Below are 26,293 nucleotides of genomic sequence, written 5' to 3' on the forward strand. Positions count from 1 at the left end.
GTTAATTTTCCCGTCTCCGTGCACAGACCCTGCAGCTTCTGCAACTCATCTTGGGAAATTGAGTGGAGCGGGTCAGGCCGGGGCCAGGGGTCGCAGGAAGTGGGGCTGGGGGTGCCAGGGGACTTGAAAGGACCTGCAGAGGCACCACTGGGAAGCTGTCCAGGCTGGAGGAAGCGGGCCCGGAGCTGCCGAAAGACAGATGGATCCCAGGCCCGGCCTGGCCCTGCGGCTCTGACGCAGCTTTCAGGTCTGCGCTGGTGGGGAGGAGGCCAGGCCTCAGAGAGAGGCTGGACACGCACCAGCCCTCAGGGTGGCCAGTTCCGGGGCCTGCGGGTGCCCCGCCAACAGAGGAGAGGCAGCGCGGCATGGCAGTGGAGAGCAGGACTCTGGAGCGAGGCTCCTTGGGTTTGAATCCTGGCCCTGCAAATTAGTGACGTGTGCTCTTAACTTTTGTGCCTCAGCTTCCCCCTCCGCGAAATGAGACGGAGAAGAAGGACACCCATGTCGTAGGGGTGCTGTGGGAGTTAAACATGCACGGAAAGCTTAGAACTGTGCCCTGTATGTGGAAACCGCTCAGTGGAGGTTCAAGCTACTATTCTTATCGTTCCTTCTTCCCCATTTGGAAGCATCCCACCTGGAAGTTCTCACCTGCAAATGGTGAGCCTGGACTTGACTCTGTGGTGACACATCAATTTCACCCCACACCCCAGCTCCCAGGAGACTGCCTGCAGCCTCTCTGGACCGGGTGAAGGAGTGTGGTGATGGATTTGTGATGTCTGCCCTGGGCCCGGGAAGGGAAAGTGGCAGCCCACAGCCCTCTCACATGCCTTCACGGGGACATTTCATCTACTCGGCAGGTACTATTGAGCTCCTGCTCTGTGCCGGGACTGGGCGAGGCCCTGGGATACAAACGTGAGCAAAAACAGACATGGTTTCCCACTGGGGCCAAGCGTCCAGTGGGGAGGGCCTTCACCAACTGACCACACAGGTACACGTGTGCTAGAACTGTGACAGGTGCAGGGAAGAGGGGCAGGGCCCTTCCAGCACTAGTTAGCTGTGCGACCTTAGACTGGGCACTCAGCCCGCCTGCGCCTCTGTCCCCTCATCCACTGGGCACAGTGACCCTTTTCCGGCCGGAAGTGCTCAAGTTTCCTGGAATTTGCTTTTCTTTTATGCCCATGGCCTTTGTCTAGAATGCTCTTTCGCGCTGTCCTCTTTTTTTTTTTTTGAGGAAGATTAGCCCCAAGCTAACATCTGTTGCCAATCCTCCTCTTTTTGCTGAGGAAGACTGGCCCTGAGCTAACATCCGTGCCCATCTTCCTCCACTTTATATGTGGAATGCCTACCACAGCATGGCGTGCCAAGCAGTGCCAGGATCCGAACTGGCAAACCCCTGAAGCGGAGTGTGTGCACTTAACCACTGTGCCACCAGGCCAGCCTCTCCACTGTCCTCTTTTTTGAGAATAACTATTCATGCCCCAGCACCAGCTCAGACGTTCCTACGTCTCCCTGCAAACAGTCACTCCCGCCTCTGTGCTGCCAGAGAATCTGCAGAGCCCTCCACACTGCAGGGCACTGCCAGCGTGCACACGGGGCTGTCCAGGACATCTGCCCTTCGACTAGGAGCTCCTGGAGGGCACGGCTGTGTCTGCGTCCTCTTCTTCAACTCCCAGCAGTGCTAGAGATTGCCTGGCACATGGCACAGGCTCAGTTCACGGGGGCTGAAGCAGGCAGGGAGCTGGACCAGATGACTTTTTTTTTTTTTAGATTTTTTTTATTTTTTCCTTTTTCTCCCCAAAGCCCCCCTGGTACATAGTTGTATATTCTTCGTTGTGGGTTCTTCTAGTTGTGGCATGTGGGACGCTGCCTCAGCGTGGTTTGATGAGCAGTGCCATGTCCGCGCCCAGGATTCGAACTAACGAAACACTGGGCTGCCTGCAGCGGAGCGCGCGAACTTAACCACTCGGCCACGGGGCCAGCCCCTGGACCAGATGACTTTTGACCTCTAAGAAGTTGGGCTCCTACTATGCTTAGATCCCACCAGTACGCTCAGGTCAGAAGGCCTTGTGTTGAATGCCGGTTCTGCCACTTCCTAGTCGTGCTTGGCCAAGTTACTGGGCCATTCTGAGCCTTGGCATCTCTGTCCATAAAATGGGGATGCCTCAGAATTATGTGGCGCAGAGTCAGAGTCTGAGCATACAGCAGGTGCTCAATAAAAGCCATTTCTCCCCTTTTGTTCCTTCATAAGGTGCCACTCAGGGCCAGCATCTGTGCCCTGCAGTACCCAGAGCAGATACAAGGTCCTGGAAGAAAACACATGGGCAGCTCCAATTCTCAGCTGCAGGGCCCAGAGGACCAAGGAGACAGAGGGGAAGAAAGGAAGGCGGCAGGTCCCTCCAAGTGCCCCCAGCTGGACTGGGCACCCGCAGGCTGATCTGCAAAGAGTGGGACCCATGGCTCACGTGTGCCAGGCCACCCCAGGGTCCTTGGCTCTCTGCACTCCCCCGCCTGGCTGGGAAGCGCCCCGCCCCTCCCTCGAGCGTGGGCGCCTGCCTCTCGGTGCGGTGCAGCAGCCTGAGTGCTGGTAATAAAGACACCTCTGTGTGTCTCTGGGGAAGCGGGGCTGGGGGCGCGGCGAGGGGGGGCCCACAAAGCTCCCGCAGCTGTGTGTTTGCAAACAGGGGAGCTGAGCTGTGCAGAGGGGCTGAAAGCACTAATTGTCTTTAATTAAAGGAGGTTGGAGGCAGCGCAGGCTCTGACAAAAGAGATTTCCAGCCTGTTAGCAGCTTCAGCCTGCGCCAGGGCTGGGCCGCCCAGGCGCGCCCCCAGCTTTGTCCCCGTGGGGCCTGGCCCCGTGGAGGGCACAGCCAACACCTGCCCAGTGGGGATGGGGAGGGGGCCAAGAACACGCAGGAGGACCGTGCTGTGAGAGCTGGGCTCCCAGGGCTGGGAAGACCTCCTGGAGGTGCAGCCTGTCTCTCACGCACTCATTCATTCATTCCTCACCAGCATCACTGGGTGCTCACTATGTGCTGGGCCAGTGGTCAGCACTGGGGACACAGAGATGTAACAGTCCCTGCATTTCAAGAACTTCCCATACTAAGAGGCTGCATGGGACAGTGACTGGGAGCATGGACTCTGACGCCAGCATGCCTGTGTTTGAACCCTGGCTCTGCCCCTTCCCAGCTGTGTGACCTTGAGCAAGTTTCTTCACCTCTCTGTGCCTCAGTTTTCCCATCTGTAGCAGGAGGATGATAAAAACGGCACATCCTTTACAGGCTGTGTGAGGATCCCTGAGTTTTCCTAAAATGTTCGTCGAGTCATTCTACAAACACCAACGGTCAGGATTCACTCCCTCGTTTATCCAGCTCCAGACCTGGTTGGAGTCCCCAGAGGCACTCAGTTGATGGGAAGAGCCCTGGTCTAGGAGGCTGGCTGGGTTCCAGTCCCAGCTCTGCCAGTCACTTGTTGTGTGGCTTCCCGGCCTCAGTTTCCCCACCCCACAACGAGGGTGGGGCAGTGCAGCATGTGAGGGAGGGTTCTGCAGGCACGGATGTCTCACGGCTTCCTCCAGCGCCCTGGGAATCAAGGCTCCTCTGAAAGGCGGCCGAGCCGGGCTCCTGCTCCTGCTGCATACAAATGGCTCAGCCTCCCAGCCAGCAAGGCGGCTCCTTTAGCGCGCTCGTTCTTTTGTCTTCTCTCTCACCAGGCCCACCCTCCCAGGTCCTCAGACACATCTGCAGCCCCCCTTGCAGGCACATATGCACTGGCGATCTCTCTCTCACACACGCATACACAGACATATGCACGCACCTGCCTGAGTCTCGCCCCCACCCCCACCCGATAGAATGAGTCTCCCGGCCCTCCCACCCTCGAAGGCTTGCTGGCCCCTGGGTCCAGGGTGGGCGGGAGGGAGGTGGCTGCTCACGGCCTCTGATCCCCTCCAACCCAGCTGGCTGGGCTGGGTGGTCGCAGGGAGGCGGAGGCGGGGGGGGGGGGCAGAGGGCACGAGCGTCCTGGGGCCAGACTTCTCAGGCGGTGGGAGGGGAGGTCGGCTCCTGAAAGGGAGGGCCCACGTCAGGCCACAGGGGAGGGGCAGGTCTGGAATTCCCACCCTGGGGAGCACTGCGGGAGGTTGGGGACGTTTACCCAATGCCCTCTCTGGGCCCACGGCCCCTTGTTCAATCTATTCAAAGGCCCTGATGAGGAGACCAAGGCTCAGTGAGGACGGGTGTGGCTCAGATGGGGTCATGCCAAACCAGGGCACACTCTGGCCCTGCAGAACCCATTTTCTGAAGTTCTTTCAGAAGCAGCAGGCCAGGCTCCCCGGAGGCCAGCAGAGGCCAGAGATGACAGGTGGATGATATGGACTCCAGGGATGCGGTGGCTCATCCCCCGCCTGCAGGGGGCGCCAATCTGAGGGATTCTAGCCTTGGCGGGAAGGAAAGGGGCGACCATGAGCGCTCAGATCCCCTAGACTGACAGACAGACTCTGAGCTGGCCAGGCCTTAGGGTGAGTTCCCAGCAGTGGCTCCCGCTGAGGCCCGGCCTCAGCATCACTCAGGACTACGCTCTCCAAAACCTGCCTGGGTGACCTCTTCCCTATGACTCCTGACCCCCAGCCCCTCGGTCTGCCCTCACCCCTGACCTCAGGGGAAACGGGCTGTGATCATGGCTCCACCAGCTCCCTAGAGCCCGAGGGGGTGAAACACCCAGTCGTCCGCCTTCCACTGGGCTGTGGGTCCTCTGAGGGTGGAGCCCGCATCTTCTCTTCTGACCCTGAGCACCCACTGTGTGTCAGGCAGAACACAGGCGCTCTGCCGGCTTTAGCTCATCTGAGCCTCACACAGCTTTTCCAGGCCAACTCTCTTGTCCCCATTTTACAGATGAGAAAACTGACTCAGGAGTGGAGGCACCTGCTCAGGGCACAGAGAGCCTCTGAACTGGGGCTGTGTAAATCGGGACCCTGGGCTGGCTTCCCCCCAGGCCTCCCTTGGACCGGGCATGGGGCCAGGGCTGTTCAGTACCTGTGTACAGCAAACAAACTGCGAGAAGGAGCGTGTGCTCAGCCTGGCCCCACGATTCCCCCAGCTGGCAGGGGAGGAGACTGAGGCAGCCGCCCAGGGATGTGTGCACCCACGCCCCCTCCTAAAGGGGAAGGTGGGACCACTTTTGGGGCCCAGCTTGACCCCTGAGTGTCTGGTTGAGGACCGAGGCTTCCCTCTCCAGCCTACGGCTCACCCAGGGCCCCTGTCGTGTCCAGGCATGGGCGAGTGGTCCCCTTAGGGCCTGAGAGAGAGGGCTGGAGACATCCTGGGGGCGGGGCAGGCACAGAGAAGTGAGGTGGAGACCCCAAGACGACAGACAGTCAGACGGTGCAGCATGACGGGCAGTCAGACGAGGACGAGACCAGAGGCCCAATCAAGGTAGACCCCGAGAGATGCGAAGAAGCAAGAGGGGAACACAGGACAAGGGGACGGAGAGCCAAGGCGGGGGGGGGGAGAAGGTGAAAGGGGAGGAGGAGTGAAGTTCAGAGAGAGCGGAGGGGCGGGAAGGGTGTGTGCGCAGGGTGGGGAGGGCTGGCAGGGCCAGGGCCAGGCCCAGAGCAGAGCAGGGGGGCTGGAGGGGGAGGTGGGGGGAGGATGAGGTCCCTAGGGGGCTGTCATATGAGCTGCTGTCCTAGCCGGAGGCACCAGCTGTGAGGAAGGGTGTGTGCGTGGGTGAGACCACACGAAAGTGAGTGGGTTTGTGTGTCTACATGTGTGTTTCAGGGTGTGAAAGTGTGTTTTCAGGCCCAGGCAGATGTGGGAAGCAGACCGGGGTGTCTTTTTTTGTTCTCTTGGATCCACACACCCTTCTCATTTTGTATTCATGAAGAACTGAACTGAAAGATGAAGTCATATTTAATATGGCCTTCAGTGGCAGGATGGGGGTTGGTGCAGATTTGTTCTAAACAAAAGGCCCCAGGTGAGGAAATTGGTCAATTGATCAACTGGTTTTCTCCATCCACCCATCTATCCATCCATTTATCCATTCATCTATCCATGCATCTATCCATCCATCCATCCATCCATTTATCCATCCATCCACCTATCTATCTATCCATCCATCCATCCATCCACCCATGCATCTACCCATCTATCCATCCAACCATCCACCCACCTGCCACTCACTCACCAAGTACCTAATATGTACCAGGCACCATGCTGGGGCAGGAGTACCAAAAACACAAACCCAATAAGCTCCTGTCTGCGGCAGCCTGGAGTAGTTGGAAAAGTCTACGGGGTCCTGAGTTTAAATGCTGGTCCCATAAATTAACATGCTCTGTGAGTCTGGGCAAGCCCCTTTGCCTCTCTGAACCCATTTTCTCACCTGTCACAAGGGGAGGTGATTCCTGTCCCCTGGGGTTAGTGTGGGTCTGGAGGAGACAGTGTGTGAGGGCTGGCACGGGTCTCTAAAGTGCAGGCTCAGGCACTGTGGCCTCCAAACCACTACTACGGGCCGGGAACCGCCTTGGGATGCTCTTGACTCTCCAATCCAATGGCCGGGGTGATTCTTACTGAAGATGCTGAGCATGCAGAGGCTGCCAACTCTGCTAGGCCCGGGAGACGGCCACAGCTGTGCAGCCCCGCTAGGGCGCTAGGGTGGGAGGCGGGTCAGCCCTGCCCAGCCCAGGCAGCTGTGGAATGAGGATGGGAATGGGGGAAGGCAAGTGCCCCACCCTGGGAAGCCCCACACCTGCCTACCTCTCAGGAACATTCGGGGCCTCCTCAAGCTATTTCTGCTTGTCCTCCAGGTCTCGGAGTCAGGTGCCCCTTCCTCCAAGAAGCCCTCTGGGACGCCCAGGCTAACTGTAGTCCTACCTGTACCTCCCAGTCCCCACTGTGAGCCCCTGGAGGCAGAGGCCATGTCATTGGGTCCCCCTTTGTGTTCAGGTCCAGCACGAGGTCCAGCATGCTGCAGGCTCCAGCCATTTCCAGGGGCGGCTGGGACATTTGCTGGTCCACAGGCCACGAGTCAGACCATTTTCTGCCTGGTGCTCCTGAGGATGGGGATGAGGCTGCTGCTTTCCCTGAGGACCAAAACTCCACTTCCTCAGACCCTGTATCCCTCCTTGGCGAGGGGGCATTAGGATTCTCCTCACTCGGAAGGTTAGGGGTGGGGTCAGGGTGACACAGGGGTATATGAAGAGGGGATGAGAAATCCCAGCTCTGCCCCGAACTGGCCTGATGTGCTGGGAGCCTCATCTTCCTTAGCTGTAAACCAGGCGGGTAATTTCGTGGTGGTGGGTGGGGAAGGGCAGGGAGGGTCTTGGCCAAAGGAGAGGTTTGTGGTGGGTGGCTCTTTAGACACCATCTCTCAGTGGCTGCCCCTTCCCCCTCCTTGGGATTTTTCCCCCACAGTCATATACAGTGTTTTGCAAATGAAGCTTCCAGACAATAGCCTGTCCCTGCAACCACGTCAACCCCCCAAAGGCCCTCCGAGGTGGACATTCTGGCCTGTCCCCCCACCGCAGGCAGACCTGGGCTTGGCTGCCAGCTCTGCTCCAGTCTAGCCTTGGGCCTGGACCCTCCAAGGCTCAAATGGGAACCCAATAACCCAACGGGGCCACCACTTCCCCAAGCACCCTGGTAGGCCAGGGGGACCACTCCTTGACAAGGCCTGCCAGCCTCCTCCCCCACTTCTCCCCTCTTCCCCAAGCTGGGTTCTGGGCCGAGCAGGGCCGAGCAGGGGGGCCCTCTACTCTCCGCCAGGACGTGACATTCACCAGCATCACTTCTGGTCCCATCTGCGGAGCGCCCCACCCCCTCGGCAGCTAATCCCCACAAAGCCCAGCGCTGGGCCCCGCATGACAAGCAGGCCCCGCGCTGCCTGCAGCTCCAGCGGGCGTGCTCGGAGGGGCCGAGGCGGGATTCGGCGCGCCTGTCACTCTCTCCATCCGCTCGTCTAATTGGATTCCCAACACGCAGAGGTCAGCAGAAACGCTGGGGAGAGGAGAATCAAAGAGAAGGGGCGTCCGGAGATAAAGAGAGCCATTCTTCCTGGGCCACAAAGACTGCCGCGGAGAGGGGCTGCCCATCTGGAGGGGGACGGCTGGGGGAGCCCGAGGAGGCGGCAGGGGCTGAGGGGCCTGCTTCCTCTGGCCTGGCGCTTCCCCACCTCTGCTCCCACGGTGCCTTGGGCTCGTCCGTCATCCCGCCCACTGTGGGCTCTGGGCATCCTTCAAGGCCTGCCCTCTGACTCCTGCCTGCTCTAGGAAGCCATCCGGGAATGCGGCGGGAAGGCTCAGGGGTCGGCAGGACTGGGTCCCTACCCTGGCTTGCCACCTGTCACCCCTTGAGAGGTGCAGGCAGGTCCTTGCAGTTCTCTGGCCTCAGTTTCCTCTCTGTGGAATGAAGATAACACCAGCTACCACAGAGGGCAGTGGCCAGGGTGAGGTTGAAGAGACATTAGCACAGGGCTCGGGGCACAGGGCTGGCACACAGTAGGACACACAACTGCCTTCCTCCACGTGTGTCCCCTCCCTTCCTCCCAGACGCACCGCTGTGCCTCTGCTGGCCCGTCCAGGACCGGCCCTGCTCTGGGGTACTGTGTAGACACAGCCTCCCCGCACAGGAAGAAGGAGCCAGTGCTGTGTAAACATAACGCCCCAGACAGATGTGAGAGGAATGACAATCTCCGGCCGGCCCGGCTGCACCACCGCCCCGTGCCTCCGAGCGACGAGAACCTGGAGGCTCCGGGCAGTGGAGGGAGATGCCCAAGGCCACCTGGCTGGAGACCAGCAGAGCCCGACCGAGGAAGGTGCCCCCGCCCAGCGCTCTCGCCGCCTCCCCACCCAGGCCCCCATGCTTTCCCGTGAATGATGAGCAGATTCTGCGTGTGCGTGTTGTGCACAGGACCAGCGGGGGAGGTGGGCGGGCACGCTGCCTCGCTGCAAAACGGGCCCTATTTGCTAAGAACGTCGGAACTGCTGACTTTGGTTCATGCAAGAGACATGAAGAGGGCCTCAAAGGGAATCTCTAAGAGACAGAAAATCAATGGCCCTGACATCCTGGCCCCCAGAAAGTGTGTGTGTGTGTGCGCGTGTGTGCCCGCCACACATACACATGCACACACTCTGCTAGTTGATCCCTTGCACACACACACATGCTCACATATATCCATGCTCGAGTTCGTGTACGCCTGGCTTGATATAATGTACACCTGTCCGCCTGAATACCTACACGCAGGCCTGATCTCCTTGTGGGTGGGTGTGCACACACACTCCCAAGGACACTGACAGGGACCCACACATGCAAGGATGGAGGCACACACGTGTTTGGTGTGGCACTCATGTTCCTTTGTATCCCCTGGTCCGACTGATCCAGCACACGCACGAGTATGCTTCTCCCTGCACACACATGTGCACGACACAGGAACACACAATACAAGGGCAGCAATGGCTTACAGCAGGCTCCGGGGTGGCCTGTGCAGGTAAGGTCATGCCCCACACCTGAAATGTATGTACCTGCTCGTATGTCCAGAGCTGTTCCAACCGCACCCATGGGTGTTAGGCCAGTGGGCACACTTGTGCATTCACAGGCACACATACACACTCCCAGCAGGCCCAGCAAGCACTCTCACACCCGCACACGCCTGACGGGGCCGGAACACACGCACACGCATGCGTGCTGGGGGTGCTCTGCACTGATCCAGCACATGCGCGCATGCACATCCCCCCAGGCCTCCAGGGAGCTCCCACAGACAGCTCTGACAACGGGGTGTGGGGGGAGGGCAGCCCATGGCTGGGGTTGCCAGGGATACGGCTGTGGGGCTCCCAAAGCTGCACAGCCTGCCCAGGCAGTGCAACAGGCCAGCGACCACTCTTAGGTCCTTAGAATGCTGCCAGTCAGACAGTGACGCCTTTAAGGGAAGAACCTTGAGTCTGGTTTCCTGGAAGCAGCCAGGGTGACATAAGGCCCTGGGCCCAGAATTCCCTGGGGACATAGGGACACAGGTGGGAAATAGCTCTGACTGGCCCCCAAGCCCTACTCAGCCCTCTCTTCATGCTCCACCGGACAACAGGGGTGATGGGGCCTTACTTGCTGTGTGGCCTGGAGGAAGTCACTTACTCTCTCTGAGCCCCTGTTTCCTCATCTGCAGAAGGGGATGGTAACAGCCCTGAGCATTTATACAGCAAGTTCCAGGCTACGACCAGCAGTGACCACACGCCATGAGCGGGGTGCTGTGTCCGCGCTTCCCTTTCATCATCTCATTGAGTCCTCACGCCTCGCCTGTAACATTCCATTTACTATTACACCCATTTTATTGATGAGGCCATCAAAGCTTCAGGAAGTGAGTCACCCGTCCCGGGTCACATGGTAGTAAATGTCGGAGGCAGTATTTGAACCTGGGCAGCTGGCTCTTACCTACCGGGTGAGACCTTCCTGCTCACGGGCATCTGGGGTGTGACAGGTAATGGGGGGTCTTTATCCCCATGTCACAGGCAGTCATGGCTGACTGTTGGCCTCTCGAGGTTGGCACCGTGAGGACCAAGCAGAGCAGAATCAGAGGCTGTTAGTGCATTAGTGTCATCCACAGAGGGTGACACTGAGCTCCGGGGGGGTGGGGGGGTGCTCCACCAGGGTCCCAGGGCGACGGGGCAGAGGTCAAATCTGGACCCAGGCCCCCCGACTCTGAGCTCCTCCTGTGCTGCCCAATAAAAGCACTGTGTCTGGTTAAGACATGCCATTCCCCCAGCACATACCCGGCGCCCACTGTGTGCCCAGGCTTGCCTGTGACTGGGAGGGCATTACCAACCACCACTCCCCCCGACGTGAACACACTCCTGGAGCTCTGCCGGGGCACGGGGCTGGTGCCCCCCTGAGAAATAACCCTTCCTGGAGCAGGAACACCCCCCTCCCCATCCTTCTTGTGTCTTCTGAGCTCCCTAAACTCCTCGGAGCCTCGCCCAAACCCCGTGAGGCTGGGATGGTCGGCCGCATTTAACAACAAGGAAACTGAGGCTCAGAAAAAGGACCTGACCAAGCAAGACAGCAGCGGGCCAGAGTCTAAACCTGACCAGGAAACTCGGCGTGCTGGACAGTGCCTCTCCCCCTCCTCCAGCTCTGTGTCTGCACAGACCCGGGCAGCCAGTAGGCTCCCCCAAGCTCCTGTGGGGAGATGGGTCCCCCAGCAGGCTCTGGTCTAGGACCCCCAGCAGGCAAGGGAGCAAGGGCTGAAGTTACCTTTGTTCCTGTGAAAACATGAGTAAGACTAAAAGATGCTTTCTGAGGCCTCCAGCTCCAAGAAGGATTTGTGATCTTATGGGAAATGCTGAGTATTAGAATAAGGACCCTCCATCCGTGCCTAGAAACATCTGTCCCAACCACAGACAGACAGACCTGCTGGGCATCTGGCCATGCTGGTCCCTCGGGAGCCCAGCAAGGGCCTTTGTTCGTAACATCCCTCACAGCAGGGTTGGGAGGGTACGGTGCTGAGACGGGGCGGGCGGGCTTTGCAGTAGATACTTACTGAGCACCTTCTATGAGCCAAGCTCTAGCCTAGAAACCGGAGATAGTGGTGGACAAGACGTCTGTCCCCACGTTTCTGAGCTGAACCTACACCCCAGCTGGGGAGACAGGTAGTGATGGAACAAACAGGTGAACCCACAGTCCATCAGATGGCAATAGGGCAATGGAAAGAAGTAAAGTGGGAGGGGGGCTGGGCTGCATGCACGCACACGTGTGTGCATGCATGTGCACCCTTTAAAAAATAGCGTGATGGGGGACCTTGGTGAGAAGGTGGCATTTGGTCAGAGACCTGAAGAGGGTGAGAGAACAATCAACGTGGACAGCTGAAGAAACAACATTCCAGGTAGAAGAACCTGCCAGGGAGGCCCGTGTCTGGAGTGGAGGAGGCAAGGAGGAAATGGGAGATGGGTCAGAGGGGGAGGGGCGGGAGAGATGGGGCAGGGCCTCGTGGGCCACTGTTAGGACCTTGGCTTTTGCTCTGTGTGACATGGGGGGCTTCAGGGGGTTCTGAGCAGAGGAGGGCGTGACCTGACTCAGTTGCAGAGGGGCCTCTACTCAGGGGGAGGACACACTGCAGGGGCAGGGAATGAGCCGGGGAGATGGCCAGTAGGCAGCTGGGTCTGTGCGTCTGGACTTGAGAGAAGAGGTCCTGGCTGGAGAGAAGTCCAGAGAGGGCACGTGAAGCCATCGGCCTGGATGGAATCAGCCACAGAGGGAGAGAGGAGAGGGGTCAAGGGCTCAGCTGACCAGGTGGAGAGGAGGGAGATGAGCAGGAACTGGCCCCAAAGCACCTGGAGAGGCAGGGGGACGCCAGGACAGAGGGTGGCCCCAGAAGACACTGTGGTCATTTGTCAAACGCTGAGGGCAGGTCAGGGAAGTTGGGGCCTGGGAACTGCCCAGTGCATCGGCCATATGGACATCAGTGGTGGCCTTGATTCTGAGCAGTTTTATGGGAATGCTGGGGCAGAGGTCTGAGACGAATGGCTTCAAGAGAGGCCCTGGCACAGAAATCAGAAGCCAGGGGGCCGGGAGGCTCAAAGCCTGGGCGTCAGCACCAGACTGACCCGCTGACCCAGTGCCAGTCCCAGCTCTGACCCTTCCCAGTGGTGAGTCTGGGCAGCTCGCTGCACCTCGCTGATCCTTCATTTCCCCGTCTGAAGAATGCGGTTAATGCCCCTCTTACGTCCTAGGGTTGTTAAGAACCAAATGAGACAAAAATTGTGAGAAAATTCATCATTTTACTAATGATGAAACACTATAAATATGCCAGTGGGAAGAGGATAGATTTTGGATTTCATTTCTGGCTCCACCATCCATTAGCTGTGTGATCTTGGGCTGGTTATTTAACCTCTCTGAGCCTCCACTTCTTCCTCTATAAAACGAGAATAACAGTCATGCCTAACTTGTACGGATTCAGGAAAGTACCATACGCCAAGCCTGGGGCATGAGGCTGGTGTACAGCAGGCACTCAGCTACTGCATGTCACTTCCTCCCAGTGGGGGACAGGGAGCTGGGGGTGGGGGGCCTGACTTTGAGTGCTGGGTCCCCAACAAGTCGTTTCATCTAAGGTCTTTGGGCTCCCTCTTCATAACTGAGAAGCTGGTGATCAGTCACCCAAGGCCCCTTTGTTGGCAGTGGGGGGCAGACAGAGAGGACGAGAGACAAGTGTGTCAGGTTTGGAAGCTGGTGACATAGGAGTGACTGTGCATCAGAGGCCATCTCCTTGGCCTGTGGTTAATGGGGCAGATGGGCTGATGATCAGAAAAGAAACCCCTGTGATTGAAACAATGGCACTGGGGCTGGCCAGGTGGCATAGTGGTTAGGTTCGCACATTCCTCTTCGGTGGCCTGGGGTTAGCAGGTTCGGATCCCGGGCATGGACCTAGCACCATTGTCGAGCCACACTGTAGTAGCATCCCACACAAAACAGAGGAAGACTGGCAACAGATGTTAGCTCAGGGCCAATCTTCCTCACACAGACACACAACTAAAAACAAACAAAAACAAAAAACCAATGGCACCATCCAGACTCCACGGGGTCCGCGGAGAAAGAGCAGGGAGGCCTGGTGAAGAGCAAAGAGCCAGAGATACAAGGGCGGGTGGGAGTCCCAGGGCTGCCACGCCCCTCGCGGGGATCCCTGCCACCACTGCCCCCCTGAGCCCAGCCAAGGGCCAGTTCGTCCGCATGGTTGTGGGGGCTGGTTCACACCCCGCCACAGACCCCCCACACTCCTCTCTGGGCCGTGGGGACCCTCCCTGAGGCCGCCCACCTCTTCCCACCCGGGATGGAGACGAAGGTGTCCTGGGCGTTTGGGGGACCCCGGGGGCCTCATCCTGGCAGTGGTGCAGGTCAAGGCGGGGGAGAGGGGAGCTGTGTGACGGGACATCTCAGAGCCGACGAGCGGCTCCAGGGACGGCCAGGAGCACCGGGCTTGGTCGCAGCTCTGCCCGCGGCGTGCAGGGCGGCCCTGGTCCTCCCTGGGCTTTGGGTTCCCTGGTCTCTAGAACAGCGTAATGCCCTTCGCCTTGCTTCTCTCCCTCCACATCACTCAGATCAAAGCATCTCATAGGGTGAGACCAAATGCTACACAAAAGCAGCCTCTAATCTCCTCTGGAACAAGGCAGGGTGTAAGTAAATAAATACTGTGCATATGTAAGACATTATAATTACAAATGGCATTTCCCCCCAAGCTATGGAAAAAACCCCAGCTCGGTGTGGTGTGAAGAATTCTCATTAGGACTCCGGAGCCCCGAGTTCTGATCCCGGCTCTGTACCTGACAAGGTGAACGAACCTAGGCAAGCCCCCCAGCCCCTCCCTGCCCAGAAGCCTTCCTCGGATCGAGGCTGGTTTTAGGGGGGCTTTGTAAGCCCTCCATCCCAGGGAAAGGCAGTTGGGGGTGGGGGCAGGCTTTGCTAGGCAGGTCTCCGTTCAAGCCTCTCACCTGCTGTGTGGCCTTGGGCAACTCCCTTCCCCTCTCTGGGCCTCCGTTCCTCCTCTGAGGTCAAAGTTCCTACATGGAGGCTTGGAGCTGGGAGAGGGAGGCTGAGGACAAAGGGCCCCCGGGGAGGGGCTCCCCAGCAGGGTGCGGCTGAGGCCCGAGCGGGCCTGTGGGCCTAAGCCAGCAGCTGCAGAGCAATGAAAATCTCTTAACCACACAGAATTGTTAACGGCTCCCAAATCCTGTTGTACCGCAGGCTTAGAAAGGCTTAAACTGTTAAATGCATAAACTTCCTCAATAAACGGGCGGGCCTCTCTCGCCAGATCCCGAAGCAGCCCAGATGAAAAGGCGCGGCTGGAGGGAGGGAGCTGCCCCAGCTGTTTATGGCTCCGGAGGCAGGCAGCTGCCACCAAACCTGTCCACCCCGTGCCTTTGGGGTCTGACCCGGGTCTGGGGCTGAGAGAGGACAGCGCAGGGGCTCCGGGGTCAGGCGGCCTGGGTTCAAACCCTACCCCTTCCTAACCGTGTCACCTTGGACAAGCTGCTCGCCCTCTCCAAGCCTCAGTTTCCTCTTCTGTTAACAGGAACGAGGATGCCTAACCCCGACGGGAGGCCCGAGGGAGGAGCTGCCCGGTCCACAGGAGGCTCCTGACACAGGTGAGCCCCCGGCTCCTGCTACAAAGCCTTTCTGCCACCTCCTCCGAGAAGCAGGGAAAATCAGAAATGGGGGGCACGAGAGCAGACGCCTGCCTCTGCCCCCTCCGAGGCTGTGACTCTGGGCCCGGTCTCCGTCTCCTGATCTGTGGGGGATTCGACAGGGGCCCTGTAGGGAGGGGGCGTTGGGGGAAAGCTGTGTGGGGGGCGGGGGGAATCTTCTCTCTGGCCAGAGGTCAGCCAGGGCCGGGTGGGCCGCCTTCCAGGAGGATCTTTGCTCCCTTGGCACAGAGAGAGGAGGCCCATACCGGTTCCCCACCCAGGAGCCTTCGTGCGGGGACCCAGCTCCATCCTGCCCGATGTCTCTTGATACGAAAGCAACACTTCCTTCAAGGTTCAGCCACGGGCCGCCCTCCTCCCCCTTGAAGCCCTTCTGGTTGCCCCACGAGGGTGGCCCCCTCGTCCTTTGAAGTCACTCAGTCCCGCACGTGAGCCACTCTGTCGGTTATCTGTCAAACCCTTTACCTCCACCATCTCAGGGGCCCCTCGGTAACAGCGGTGGGGATGGGCAGAGTCCTTTCAGGCTTCGGCCCCCTCTGGTTAATAAGTTGTCCCAGCAAGTTGGAGAAAGCTGTGTTCACATTGTGCCTCTGCTACTCACTGGCTGTGTGAGCTTGGACAACTAGCTGACCCTCTCTGGACCTCAATTGCATCATTTGTAAAACAGAGCTAAGCATATCAACAGAAGATTCAACAAGATAACGGAGCCCAGCGCTGGGCACCGGAGGCCCCTTTCGCCCCAGCCCTGGCCCTCTCCAAGCCTCTCAGGACTCCTTGTAGCCTCTGCCTCACTCGGCCCTTTGACAGCGTGGACTTAAAGCCCAGCCCTCTGCCCTTCTCCTGTGGCCAGGAACACGGCTCTTCTACTCTCCCGCCCCCGGATGGCTGAATCTCGTCTGGGGTCAGCAAGAGGCTAGGGTTAAAAAAAATCAGTATCATTTCTGAACATCTTTTTTCTGGACTAATTCCTGCCCTCAGTTCCTCCCATTCTCCGAAGCCCTGAGAAAATGGCTCCTCCTCCAGGAAGCCTCCCCAGCTCTCCCTGGATTCCCTGCTAAGTGCCCCAAGGCTGTAGCCATGGCTGGGCTGTCTCCCCCACCCCAGACTGGAGGACAAGAAGGGCCATCCTCATCTCTGCAGTTCCCACGCCTGGCCCAGGGACGGCTGCATAGTCGGTGCCTGGGGAGTGTTATTTGCGTGAAAAATGATGGAGCTGTTACGAGGTTCTGGAGCCAAAAGTATCTAATATCTCCTGCCTAGACGCAGGAAGAAATACTAAGATCCACCCCATGTCCTGACATCCAGATCCTTCCAATCAACCGACTCGGAGACGACAGAGGGCCGGAGCAAGCCTCCCACGCTTCTCAGGAGCACCCACCCTGCTGCCTCTGGGCCTTTGCACCTCCTCCTTGTCCGGCTAGCTCCTGCTCCTCACTCAGCTCCACCTGAACAGCTCCTCTCCCAGGAAGCCTTCCTCTGACCACCAAAGCCCTGGCTGACACTCCCCTGGATGGGCTGGGTGCTTTGTCCACCTTCCCTGTCCGCAGATCCGCAGACATGTCTGTCAACATCTCTAGACTGGGTGGTCCCTGAGGGTGGGGGCCATGACTGATCTTTCCAAGGACCCCAATGTGTGGCACATAACGGGCACTCGATATGTGTTAGTGTCCCCGTCCTCTATGAAGACATCGCCGACCCCTCTAAGCAGCAAAAAAATCAGAAGCTGGTGTTCAGAGGATGTCTGATGGCTGGCTGGCTGGATGGACGGACAGGTGGACCAATGAATGGACAGATGGATGGACAGTTGTGAACAAGCACAGATGCTTTGAGACCATATAAGAAAGGAGACGTGGGGGACTGGGGTACTTCCAATTTTTAAGAACAAAGACCTGAATAGCCTGAGTGCCTTGGCCGGGGTCCCCATCCGATGCCCCTCCCAAAAAGCTGGCCTGCATGGTCTCAGCCCAGGCCTGAGCTTGGGGGTCTGCAGAAAGTGCCTAGCACCCCGCCCCCCTCAGCTGGGCATCTCCACCCTGTTCTTAAAGAGAAGCAGCAGAACTTTCTGTTTCCGTGTGGGGGTCTGGGCCTCGCCTCCCACCCAGCATTCCAACGCGCACACCCTCCCCCAGCACAGCTCTGCCAGCTGGCGGCCTCTCTCCTCCTGCCCCGGAGACTGACCGCACCCCACCCCCGCAGACTTGCCAGACACATCTGGGCCACTGGTCCAGCCTCTGTGGGAAGGGCTGGAGCCGAGAGCCGGGCGGGAAAGAGGCCGCCCCGAGGGTGGCCCAGGATCCCACTCTGAGGGTCCAGAGAGGACTCCCGGCCCCTCCCTCCCTTGGCTGGGGAAACACAAGATTCTGGGAGAAAAACAGAAAATAAAGTCACAGGCATAAGATCCCAGGCTGGTGAGCACGCCGGGAAAAAGGCCCGCGAAGGCTGCGGCCAGGAGGGTACCTCAGCCCAGCCTTTCTGGAGCTCCTTCGGCAAAGCGTGTCAAAAGCTCTAAAAAAAGTACACACCCTTTGACCCCACAATTCCACACCCGGAGACGTATCCTATGCAAATACTAGCAGCGGGCCAAACGACAGAGCGACCATGGGGCCCATCCCAGCTTCAGGATCATGGTTAAGAACGAAAACTGCGCCCCGTGAGCAGTGTTCATGTCCATCAACAGAGGATTGGTAAATAAACGATGCGAGCTCCACCTACGGAGTCTGAGAGGCTCCCAGAATGATGCTGTAGATCTAACATGACGTGGAAAAACGTCCACAAAATACGAATTAGTCAAAATCCCTCGTGTATTTTTATCAGGAGTCTATTTTTTCTTTAAAAAAAATCAATACGTGTAAAAACTCATAAGTACACCTAGAAGGATCCACCCCAGTCTGTTAACAGTGGTTCTTTCTGGGTGATTTTAATTTTCTCCTTTTTGCTTCTCAGTAATGTCTAAAGATCCTACAAATAAGCTGCATTGCTTTCGTGATAAGGAAGTTATTTTTTCCTCAAAACAAAATGCTCATCAGGGAAAAAAACATTCACAGGCAAAAGACGGTGTTGGTAAAAGTCCTGATTCTTGTTTTTATAACACTTTTCTAGGTATTTTCTCATTGACTCTGCACAGCAGCCCTCCTATTTATTCTGTTTTACAGATGAGAAAATAAAGGCTGGGAGAGGGTCAGCTGCTCGCCCAAGGTCACACAGCTAGTGAGAGGCAGAGCTGGGGTTGGAAACCAGGTCTCCAAGGTCAAGGAGAGGCCATGGGTGGGGGAGAGAGCGGGCCGGGGGCTGCCAAGTGGGGCAGGGCGGGGGAGAGGCTGGGAGGAGAAGCCCGGCAGCTGGGAGCTGGGAAGTCTGAGTTGCAGCCAGGGCAGCAATGTGTGCATGCGTGCAACCGCCCCCTCCCGCTGGCCCGCAGCCCCTCTCGCTGTCCAAGCCGAATATTAAAAATCCCATGATGCCCCGATGGGACCACAGCAGCCACACCCCCTGTGGAGCCGCCTCCTGGTCCGTCGGGGCGGGGGGGGGGGGGTGGGCGGGGGGGGGCGGCGTCTGGCAGCAGGAGAGAGGACGGTAGGGCCCCCAACAGTGGCTGGTGGAGTGGGGGCTCCCGATGGACAGGGACAAGTGGGGGCTGAGGTAGGAAAGAGAAACCAAGGGAAATAGGGATACAGAGACAAACTTGGAGACACCGAGGCAGGACACACACATAATCAAACCCATAAACATCTGGGAAACAGACTCGGGGTCTTGGGTGGGAGCAGCTGCTGCAGGGCAGGGATTCCAGGGCCACCATCCCGTCACCTCCAGCGGATCCACTGCGGGCAAGGCCAAGCAGGGATTGTGATCTTGAGGAGGCTGGGGCCCGGAGGATGGCGGGGAGAGTTCTTCTGAAGGAAGTCCCAGGAGTGCCCCACCTGGCAGGCGTATGTGGGGGCGCCATAAACTGAGCAGATGAACAGAGAGGGACAGCCGTGCCTAAGCCCCTGCACCCAGTAGGGCACACGACACCCACAGACATGCCCCATCCCGTCAGACCTTAGGCCTTTATTCATGTGGCTCCACGACCTACAATGCCCTCCCCTCTTCACCCATCCAGATCCTACTTACTCTTCAAGGCCAAATTCAAATGCCACCTCTTCCCTGAAGCCTTCCTAGACTCCCAGTCAGAAAAGATGCCATCTTCCTCATATTCTCAACGTGCTTTGTCTGGATAGACTTCATGCTCTGCCTTGTTCCCAGGGTGTCTGAGTCCCCGGCTCGCCTAGGAGCCACTTCAGGCCAAACCCTGAGTCTCAGGTGCTCTCCTCCAGCTTTCCCAGGGCGGCCCCTGTCAGCTGAAAGGACACCTCTTCCAAGAGCCTTCCCTGAACCACCTGGCTGAAGCAGGTCCTCCCTTTGACCTCTACTCTTGCCCTCAATTTTCCTTTTTTTTTTTTTGAGGAAGATTAGCCCTGAGCTAACTGCTGCCAATCCTCCTCTTTTTGCTGAGGAAGACTGGCCCTGAGCTCACATCCATGCCCATCCTCCTCTACTTTATATGTGGGATGCCTACCACAGCATGGCTTGCCAAGCGGTGCCATGTCTACACCCGGGATCCAAACCGGCAAACCCCGGGCCGCTGGAGTGGAACATGCGCACTTAACCACTGCGCCACTGGGCCGGCCCCTGTTGCCCTTGGTTTTCTTTCCTTTTACTCATCACAGTCTGTAACTATTTTACTTATTTGTTAATTTACTTTTTTCCCTCCATCTTTCCCGTATCCACCCACCCAGACTAAAACCTCTGGGAGGGCAGTGAACGTGTCCGTCTTGTTCACTTCTGTGTCCTGCAGCACCGGTATGTGCCTGACTCATAGAAGGTACTCAGTAAGTGTCTGTTGGAGGGCTAAGGGGCATACAGAGGGTACTCGATGCATGCTTGTTAACATGAACGGTGGACTGGCTTCCCCAGGCCCCTCCCGCCCCGCTGTGCCCTGCACACAGCAGACACCCGAGGAAGTCGGTCAGATCGAGTACATTTAACCTGTAGTTTCGTGAACCACCCAGTGCACTGGGACCCCCCACCCACCACTGCCCACCCCTGGGATGGCTCCCATTCCCACGAGGACTTGCCTCCCCATCCGCCGAGAAGACTTTCTCCAGCCTTCTGTTCTCTAGTGTGTACTAACAGAGCCATGGAGTTTCCCTATCAAATTATGTTTCCATATTAAATGGATCTTTCCAAACCCCACCCACCCAGAGATTCTGCTAACGTCCCCTCCCATCCCCTTAGGGTGGATGCTCCCTGGGGTGGCCGCAGGGCTGGGCCTGTGGTCATTGTCTGGCCTTGATTCCTGCTCCGTCTGGCCAAGGATGTGGTATCGCATCGTGTGTCTGAGCTAATGGTCCTGTTACAAAAGCATCAGCCCTGCTTGCTTAAAAATGCTGACTCTTGGCCCCACTTTAGAGCCACATAACCAGACCTGGGGGAGGGGCTCATGCCAGACCCAGGAATCTGCGTCTTAGCAACCTTCCCAGCGGATTCGGAGGCACAGTCAGGGCTGAGAACCCCTGAGCGAGAGGGGGAGAAAGCACTGTGCCAAGCACTCAGATGTGAGCTGCAATCACCATTCCCACACGTTCTGGGCCGGCCCGCGGGACTTGGGCTGGAGCAGCCCCACATCTGGGTGGCTGCTGCACAGGCCACAGCAGCAGCTGGTGTCCTTCTGGCTCCCGGAGCTCATTAATCACACCTTAACTGGCCCCCACTCGCACCCAGCGGCCGGCTGGGCTGGGCCTGAGCCTGGGGAAGCTGTAGATCTGGGGGGGTGGGGGGAAGAGGGGAGTGGCGGGGAGCCAGTGCTGGAAACTCTGTCCTAGCATTACCTCGAGCCCCACCATTTGCAAGGAGAAGCTGGACTCCAATAACTTGCCTGTGACGGGCAACCTCTGCTATGGCCCCCGTGACCCCCACCCCCCCTCATTCACAGCCTGTGCACCTCACTGCCCTGGAGTGCAGGCTGAATTTGGTGACTCACTTTTCATGTAGAGAATACAGCAGAAGTGATAAGACCTCATTTCTGAGATGAGGTTATAGAAAGACGGTGGCTTCCATCTTGGGTGCTCTCTCACGCTCTCTCGGATCGCTTACTCTGGGGAAGCCACTGCACACATGAGAGGCCATGTGGCGAGGGACCGAGGCCCGCAAACAACCGCGAGAGCGAGCGTGGAAGCAGATCCCTCCCGACTCGGGCCTTCAGATGAAACTGCAGCCCCCAGCCGCCAGCCTGTCTGCAACCTCAGGGGAGACCTGGAGCCTGGGGTGCCCACACCTGGACGCCTGACCCTCAGGCCCTGAGAGATAATAAACGTTTGTTGTTTTAAGCTGCTAAATTTTGGGGTGACTTGTTATGCAGCAAGAGAGAAATAATACACCTCCTCATCTCATTCCAGCAACAATTCTTCCTACAGCCCCCCGAGCCCTTAGCCACAGGCACATAAAGTTTACGGGTCCCCCGAAAGGGCCACACTCATTCACGGCCCCAGGTCTTTTTTCATGCCTATCCATCCTCCAGAAGGCCTGGCCACCTAGTCAACACATCCATCTCCCAAGACTCGGCTCCAGTGTCACCTCCTCTGTGAAGCCCTCCCTCTTTTTCTGTGCCCACTGCAGCCTGAGCAGCTCCTGCTAAAGCAAGTCTGACACATTCCCTGCTTGTTCATTTAGTCATCAGCTCCTCGAGGGCAGGGCCACAGCTGGATTCTTCTCTGTCTTACCTGATGCTCACTCAGCACAAGGTTTGACACACAGCAGGCGCAGGGAAGGTTTGATGAGTGAATAAACAATGAGCAGTGAGTGAGTGATTCTGCCCCCATGGCCTGCCATCTCCCAAGGCTGTGCACGTTCACACTTGAGTACAGAAAACCCAATCTGTTCTCTCCCACAACAAACCAGCCTTTTCTCCCAGCTTCCCAGTGCTTGTCCAGGACCATCATCTCCCCGAAAGCTGGAATTCCCCGTCCGTCGGATTCCCCCACCTCCCCCTTCCAACCGGTCTCCACGTCTCGTCCGACTCACTGCCAAGACGCCCCATGGTTCCGCCCCTCCTCTTCTCAGGCACCCTGGACGCCCAGTCAAACCAGCCAGCATCTCTGAGATCACGGCAACAGCTTCCCTACAGGCTGCTGCTCCCGTCCCGTGCACCCCCCTTATCCTTCCAGAGACCTTTAGATGCTGCCTCAGAGCACGGAGGAGGAGCCACAGAGACGGTGGCTGTGACAGCACTTTACCAAGACAAGGGTCACTGCAATCGCCCCAGGCTGAACTTCCACTGGCTCTCCAGGGCCCCCAGGACAGGGTCCAAACTCTTAGCCTGGCATTTGAAGCACCCAGGATCCGAGTCCAACGGAGAAGGCAAGAGGAAGTGGCACAGAGAGGTTCAAATCTCCTATACCTCCAGCATCACCATCACAGCTCACTCCATGGAGCACCTGCGGCAGGCTGGGCTTTGCATACATCATCTCACTTAGTTAACGTTTATTAAGCTCTTACTGTGTACCAGAAACCAGTATAAATGCTTTGCAGGTCTTAAGTTCTTGAATCCTCACAAACGCCCTATGAAAGAAGGTTTCACACTCGGCCCAGGACAGACAGCTGATAACCGCAGGGCTGGGATTCAAACCTAGGTCTGTCTGCCTTCACAGCCTCCTCAGCACCACGAGTACCTCCTACAAACTCATGTTTGCAAACCACCCTCATGGTTCTTTGCCATAATCAAGCACTACCTGTACTATTGCTTAGTCAATATTTTTCCTTAAATGAACTCAAGTGGCACAATGGTTAAGAGGGTGGCTTAGAATCACAGGACCCGGGTAAGACGCCTGTATGAGCTCTCGGGGCCTCAACCTCTTCATAGAAAATGGCACTTCCCCTCACAGGGTTCTCGTGAGGATGAAATGAATTACAGCTATCAGCACACAGTGAGAGTGTTGTCAGGACACCTGGCTCACAGTAGGGCTGCCGTTCCCCATCTCTCTGAACCGGAAGGAACCGTGTGACTTGCTTTGGCCAGTGAAATGGGCAGCAGGGTGGTGTGTGGGCCATTCCCGGCGGAGCTGTGGAGAGCGCACGGCCCGCCACACTCTCCCCCACCTCTCCCGAAGATCCCAGCATCCCAGGCTCCTCCGCGGCTGCTCCACCCGCCTGGCTCCCAGAGGGAGGAGTCCCAAGCTGACCCACGATGGACGCGGAACACGGAGCGAGACATAAACTCCTCCTGTTCTGTCACTTCACCCCAGCCTGGCCTATACTTACCAATGTTATTTACTATGACATGAATTTCCTTACAAAGGAAACCGTATCCCTTTTGTAAACAAAGACATACAGTACCGCTTGCCATCGTTAATATTCATACAATAATTAAAAGGAGAAATGTTTATCCTCATGCCGACTAAAATCATCTTCATCTCCTCTGTAGAACGCACACGTACCACCATCCAAGAAGCGCTCTTCAAACGCCTTCCTCTGAGAAGCAGAACCACAGCTGCGGCTTTGCAAACCCTGTCCACACACTGCCACGTGGTCAACTCCAGGCCACCGCCCTCGCCAGCCTGCGCTCCCAGCTGCCAGGCCCGAGTCTGCAGCCAACACCCACTCCACGCCCTTCCAGGGCACCTGCCCCGCTGGGGTCCTTACCTCGGCAGACGGTACCATTCTCCACGGCCTCGAAGCCCGCTTTGCACATGCAGCGCCCGATGGGCACCAGCCACTCGCCGTCCCCGTTACAGTAGAGCTTGATGGGCACGTCCACCTCCTCGGCATTGGCGATGCAGCTGCCCCGGGCGGCCACCAGCGACGTGCTCTCAGCCCCCGACAGCGTCTCCTGGAAGATGGCGCCATTCTGGATGATGCGGGGGCACTTGCGGTAGAAGACGCGCACGGCGATGAGGGACATGCAGCCGCCGTAGTCCTGGAAGGCCAGGTAGAAGCCGCTGCGGGACACGGGCCCAAAGCTCCGCACCTCGGTGTTGATCTTCATGACCCGGCCACCCAGATCCACCTGGGAGAAGCTCTCATCGGCCGCGATGGTGTCCACCTTCACCCACGGATTCTCCATCCAGTTGGGGAAGGTCTTGGTGGCCGAGTCGAAGTCGGCCTCATAGTAATAGAGGTTGAAGGTCTCCTTGCAGGAGCCGGGCACGCTGGGGATGCTGCTGCAGTCGCGCACCGAGAACTTCATCTCCACGTGGATGCGGTGGGCGCCGCGGCGCCGGATGAACTTGGTCCGTAGCCAGTTGTTCTGGCTCGACTCAAACACATTGCACACCTGGTACGTGCGGATCGTGTTCATGTTCTCATCGTAGCCGCTCACCTCTTCCCACTGTGGGCGAAATGCTAGTCAGGTGAGGGAGGTAGGGGCTCAGCCCCAGGGAATGCCCTAAGAGGGGAGAGACAGACCCTGCCTTAGGGAATCCTCCAGTCTGATGGTGGACGACAGGACTCCTAGCATCAGGGGCCTCCCAGTCTAATGGGGGAGGCACAGACTCTACCTCAGGGATCTTCCAGTCTGATAAAGAAGACATGATCCCTACCATCAGCGAACTCCCAAGCTGAGCGGGAGACATGGCCTCGGCCCTGAGGAACGCTCCCATCTGTGAGGGGGACACGCCGATCTGCTGGGAAGGGCGCACACCTGCTCTTGGTACCCCCCTAGTCAGTACGGGAGATGTGACCCCTCCCCCGGGGTTCACTAATCTGATAAAGGAGACAAGGCCCCTGCTCCTGGGAAGCTCCCACCTGGAAGGGAAAAGATGGAGTGGCCCGCCCCGAGCCAGTTCCCTCTCTGAGAGCAGACACAGCCTTGTGCTTGGGGAGCTGCCAGTCTGATGGGGAGGGCGAGATTCTGCCTGCTGGGGGCTCCAAGTCTGACCAGGGAGATAGAGCCCTCGCTGCTGGGGAGTCCCAGTCCGATGGAAAAAGAGCCCTCACCCCAGGGACGGGGAGACAGGGCCCTTCCCCGGGCTCCAGCTCTGCTCTGGAGCCTGAAGTGGCCAGCTGGTGTGTGGAGGGAGACCTCCCATTCTTCCTGCTGGGGGCAGGTGCTTCTGTGCCCTCCCCGGACCCAGCCTGGGCTCTCAGCGCCCAGCTGAGTGCTCCCCAGCCCCCTGCTAGAGGGGCCGGGCCGGCTGGGGAAAGTGGGGAGTAGAGGGGCCCCGGGCCCATGTTCTCTCCTCACAGGCCCAGCTCACTCGCACCGCTATTCCGTTCACACTCTTATGCCTTCCTTGAGTACCCCCTCGACTTCTCAGTCCATCCTTCTGGGATCTCTTCCCGCAGGTTCTCCCTCCAGCGGCAGCGTCTGCCTTCAGCGACCCTCCCTTGGGTGTTGGGCGCGATCTGCCTGGGTGAGAGCTGGGCCCTCCAGCCCTCCTGGCTTGCTCTCCCCAGGGGGACTGAACGCTCGCTGAGGGGAGCGACTGCTCCCGCCTTCTCCTGTGTCTCCTTGTGGGGCTGGCTTCACCTGGGGTGGACCCAAAAAGGCGAGACCCCAAAGAGCCCCAACAGCGGAGCGCCGCCTCCCACCCATGTGGGGCCAGGGGCGGGGCTGGGACAGGCTCTCATTTCCTTGTCATAATTAGCACACGTGGTACACATGGCTATCCCCATTTTACAAATGACGGAGTAGAGACCAGAGAATTGAGACCACTTGGCCCAAGTCACACAGACTCAGACCCATTCACGTGCTTGCCCAGGCTGCCTCGACGCACGAGGACCCAACAGTGCGCCAGGAGTCCTGGGTCTTGTCCCAGCTCTGCAAACTTGAGGTGTGGCCTTCGGCAAGTCACCTCCCCTCTCTGGGCCTCTATTTCCCCAGCTGCCAAATGTGACTGTTGGTGAGGGAGGCAGGTGATGGGAGAGGTGTCACCCCCAAGTGGGCATTCTTTGTCCCTTTGCCTCTTTCATATTCCCTGGGCCAAGTCTGCGCAGGGCGGAGCAGTGGCTGCTGGGCTGGGGAGGGACGATGCTGTGAAAGGCGTGCGTGGGGAAGGCCGAGCTGGAGCCTGCTGGCCCGGCCTCTACTTCAATGGCGGCTCTGAAACTCCCTACATTGCATTTAATTTTTTTTTTTTGGTGGCACCATGTGAC

The 26,293-nt window shown here is 58.2% G+C and overlaps 1 protein-coding gene across 6 annotated transcripts in view; it reads right to left on the minus strand.

Annotated features, from left to right (window-relative positions):
* The window catches only part of EPHB2 (EPH receptor B2), a 181,088-nt gene that overhangs the window by 93,465 nt on the left and 61,330 nt on the right, over positions 1-26,293 (minus strand). For all 6 annotated transcript variants that reach the window (XM_070598671.1, XM_070598661.1, XM_070598691.1 and 3 more), the window contains exon 3: positions 23,843-24,527. In XM_070598671.1, coding sequence (XP_070454772.1) covers positions 23,843-24,527 — 685 coding nt within the window. The remainder of the gene's footprint in view (positions 1-23,842; positions 24,528-26,293) is intronic.

Source organism: Equus przewalskii, chromosome 2 (genome assembly GCF_037783145.1).
Source record: "Equus przewalskii isolate Varuska chromosome 2, EquPr2, whole genome shotgun sequence".
In the NCBI taxonomy this organism is placed as follows: domain Eukaryota; kingdom Metazoa; phylum Chordata; class Mammalia; order Perissodactyla; family Equidae; genus Equus; species Equus przewalskii.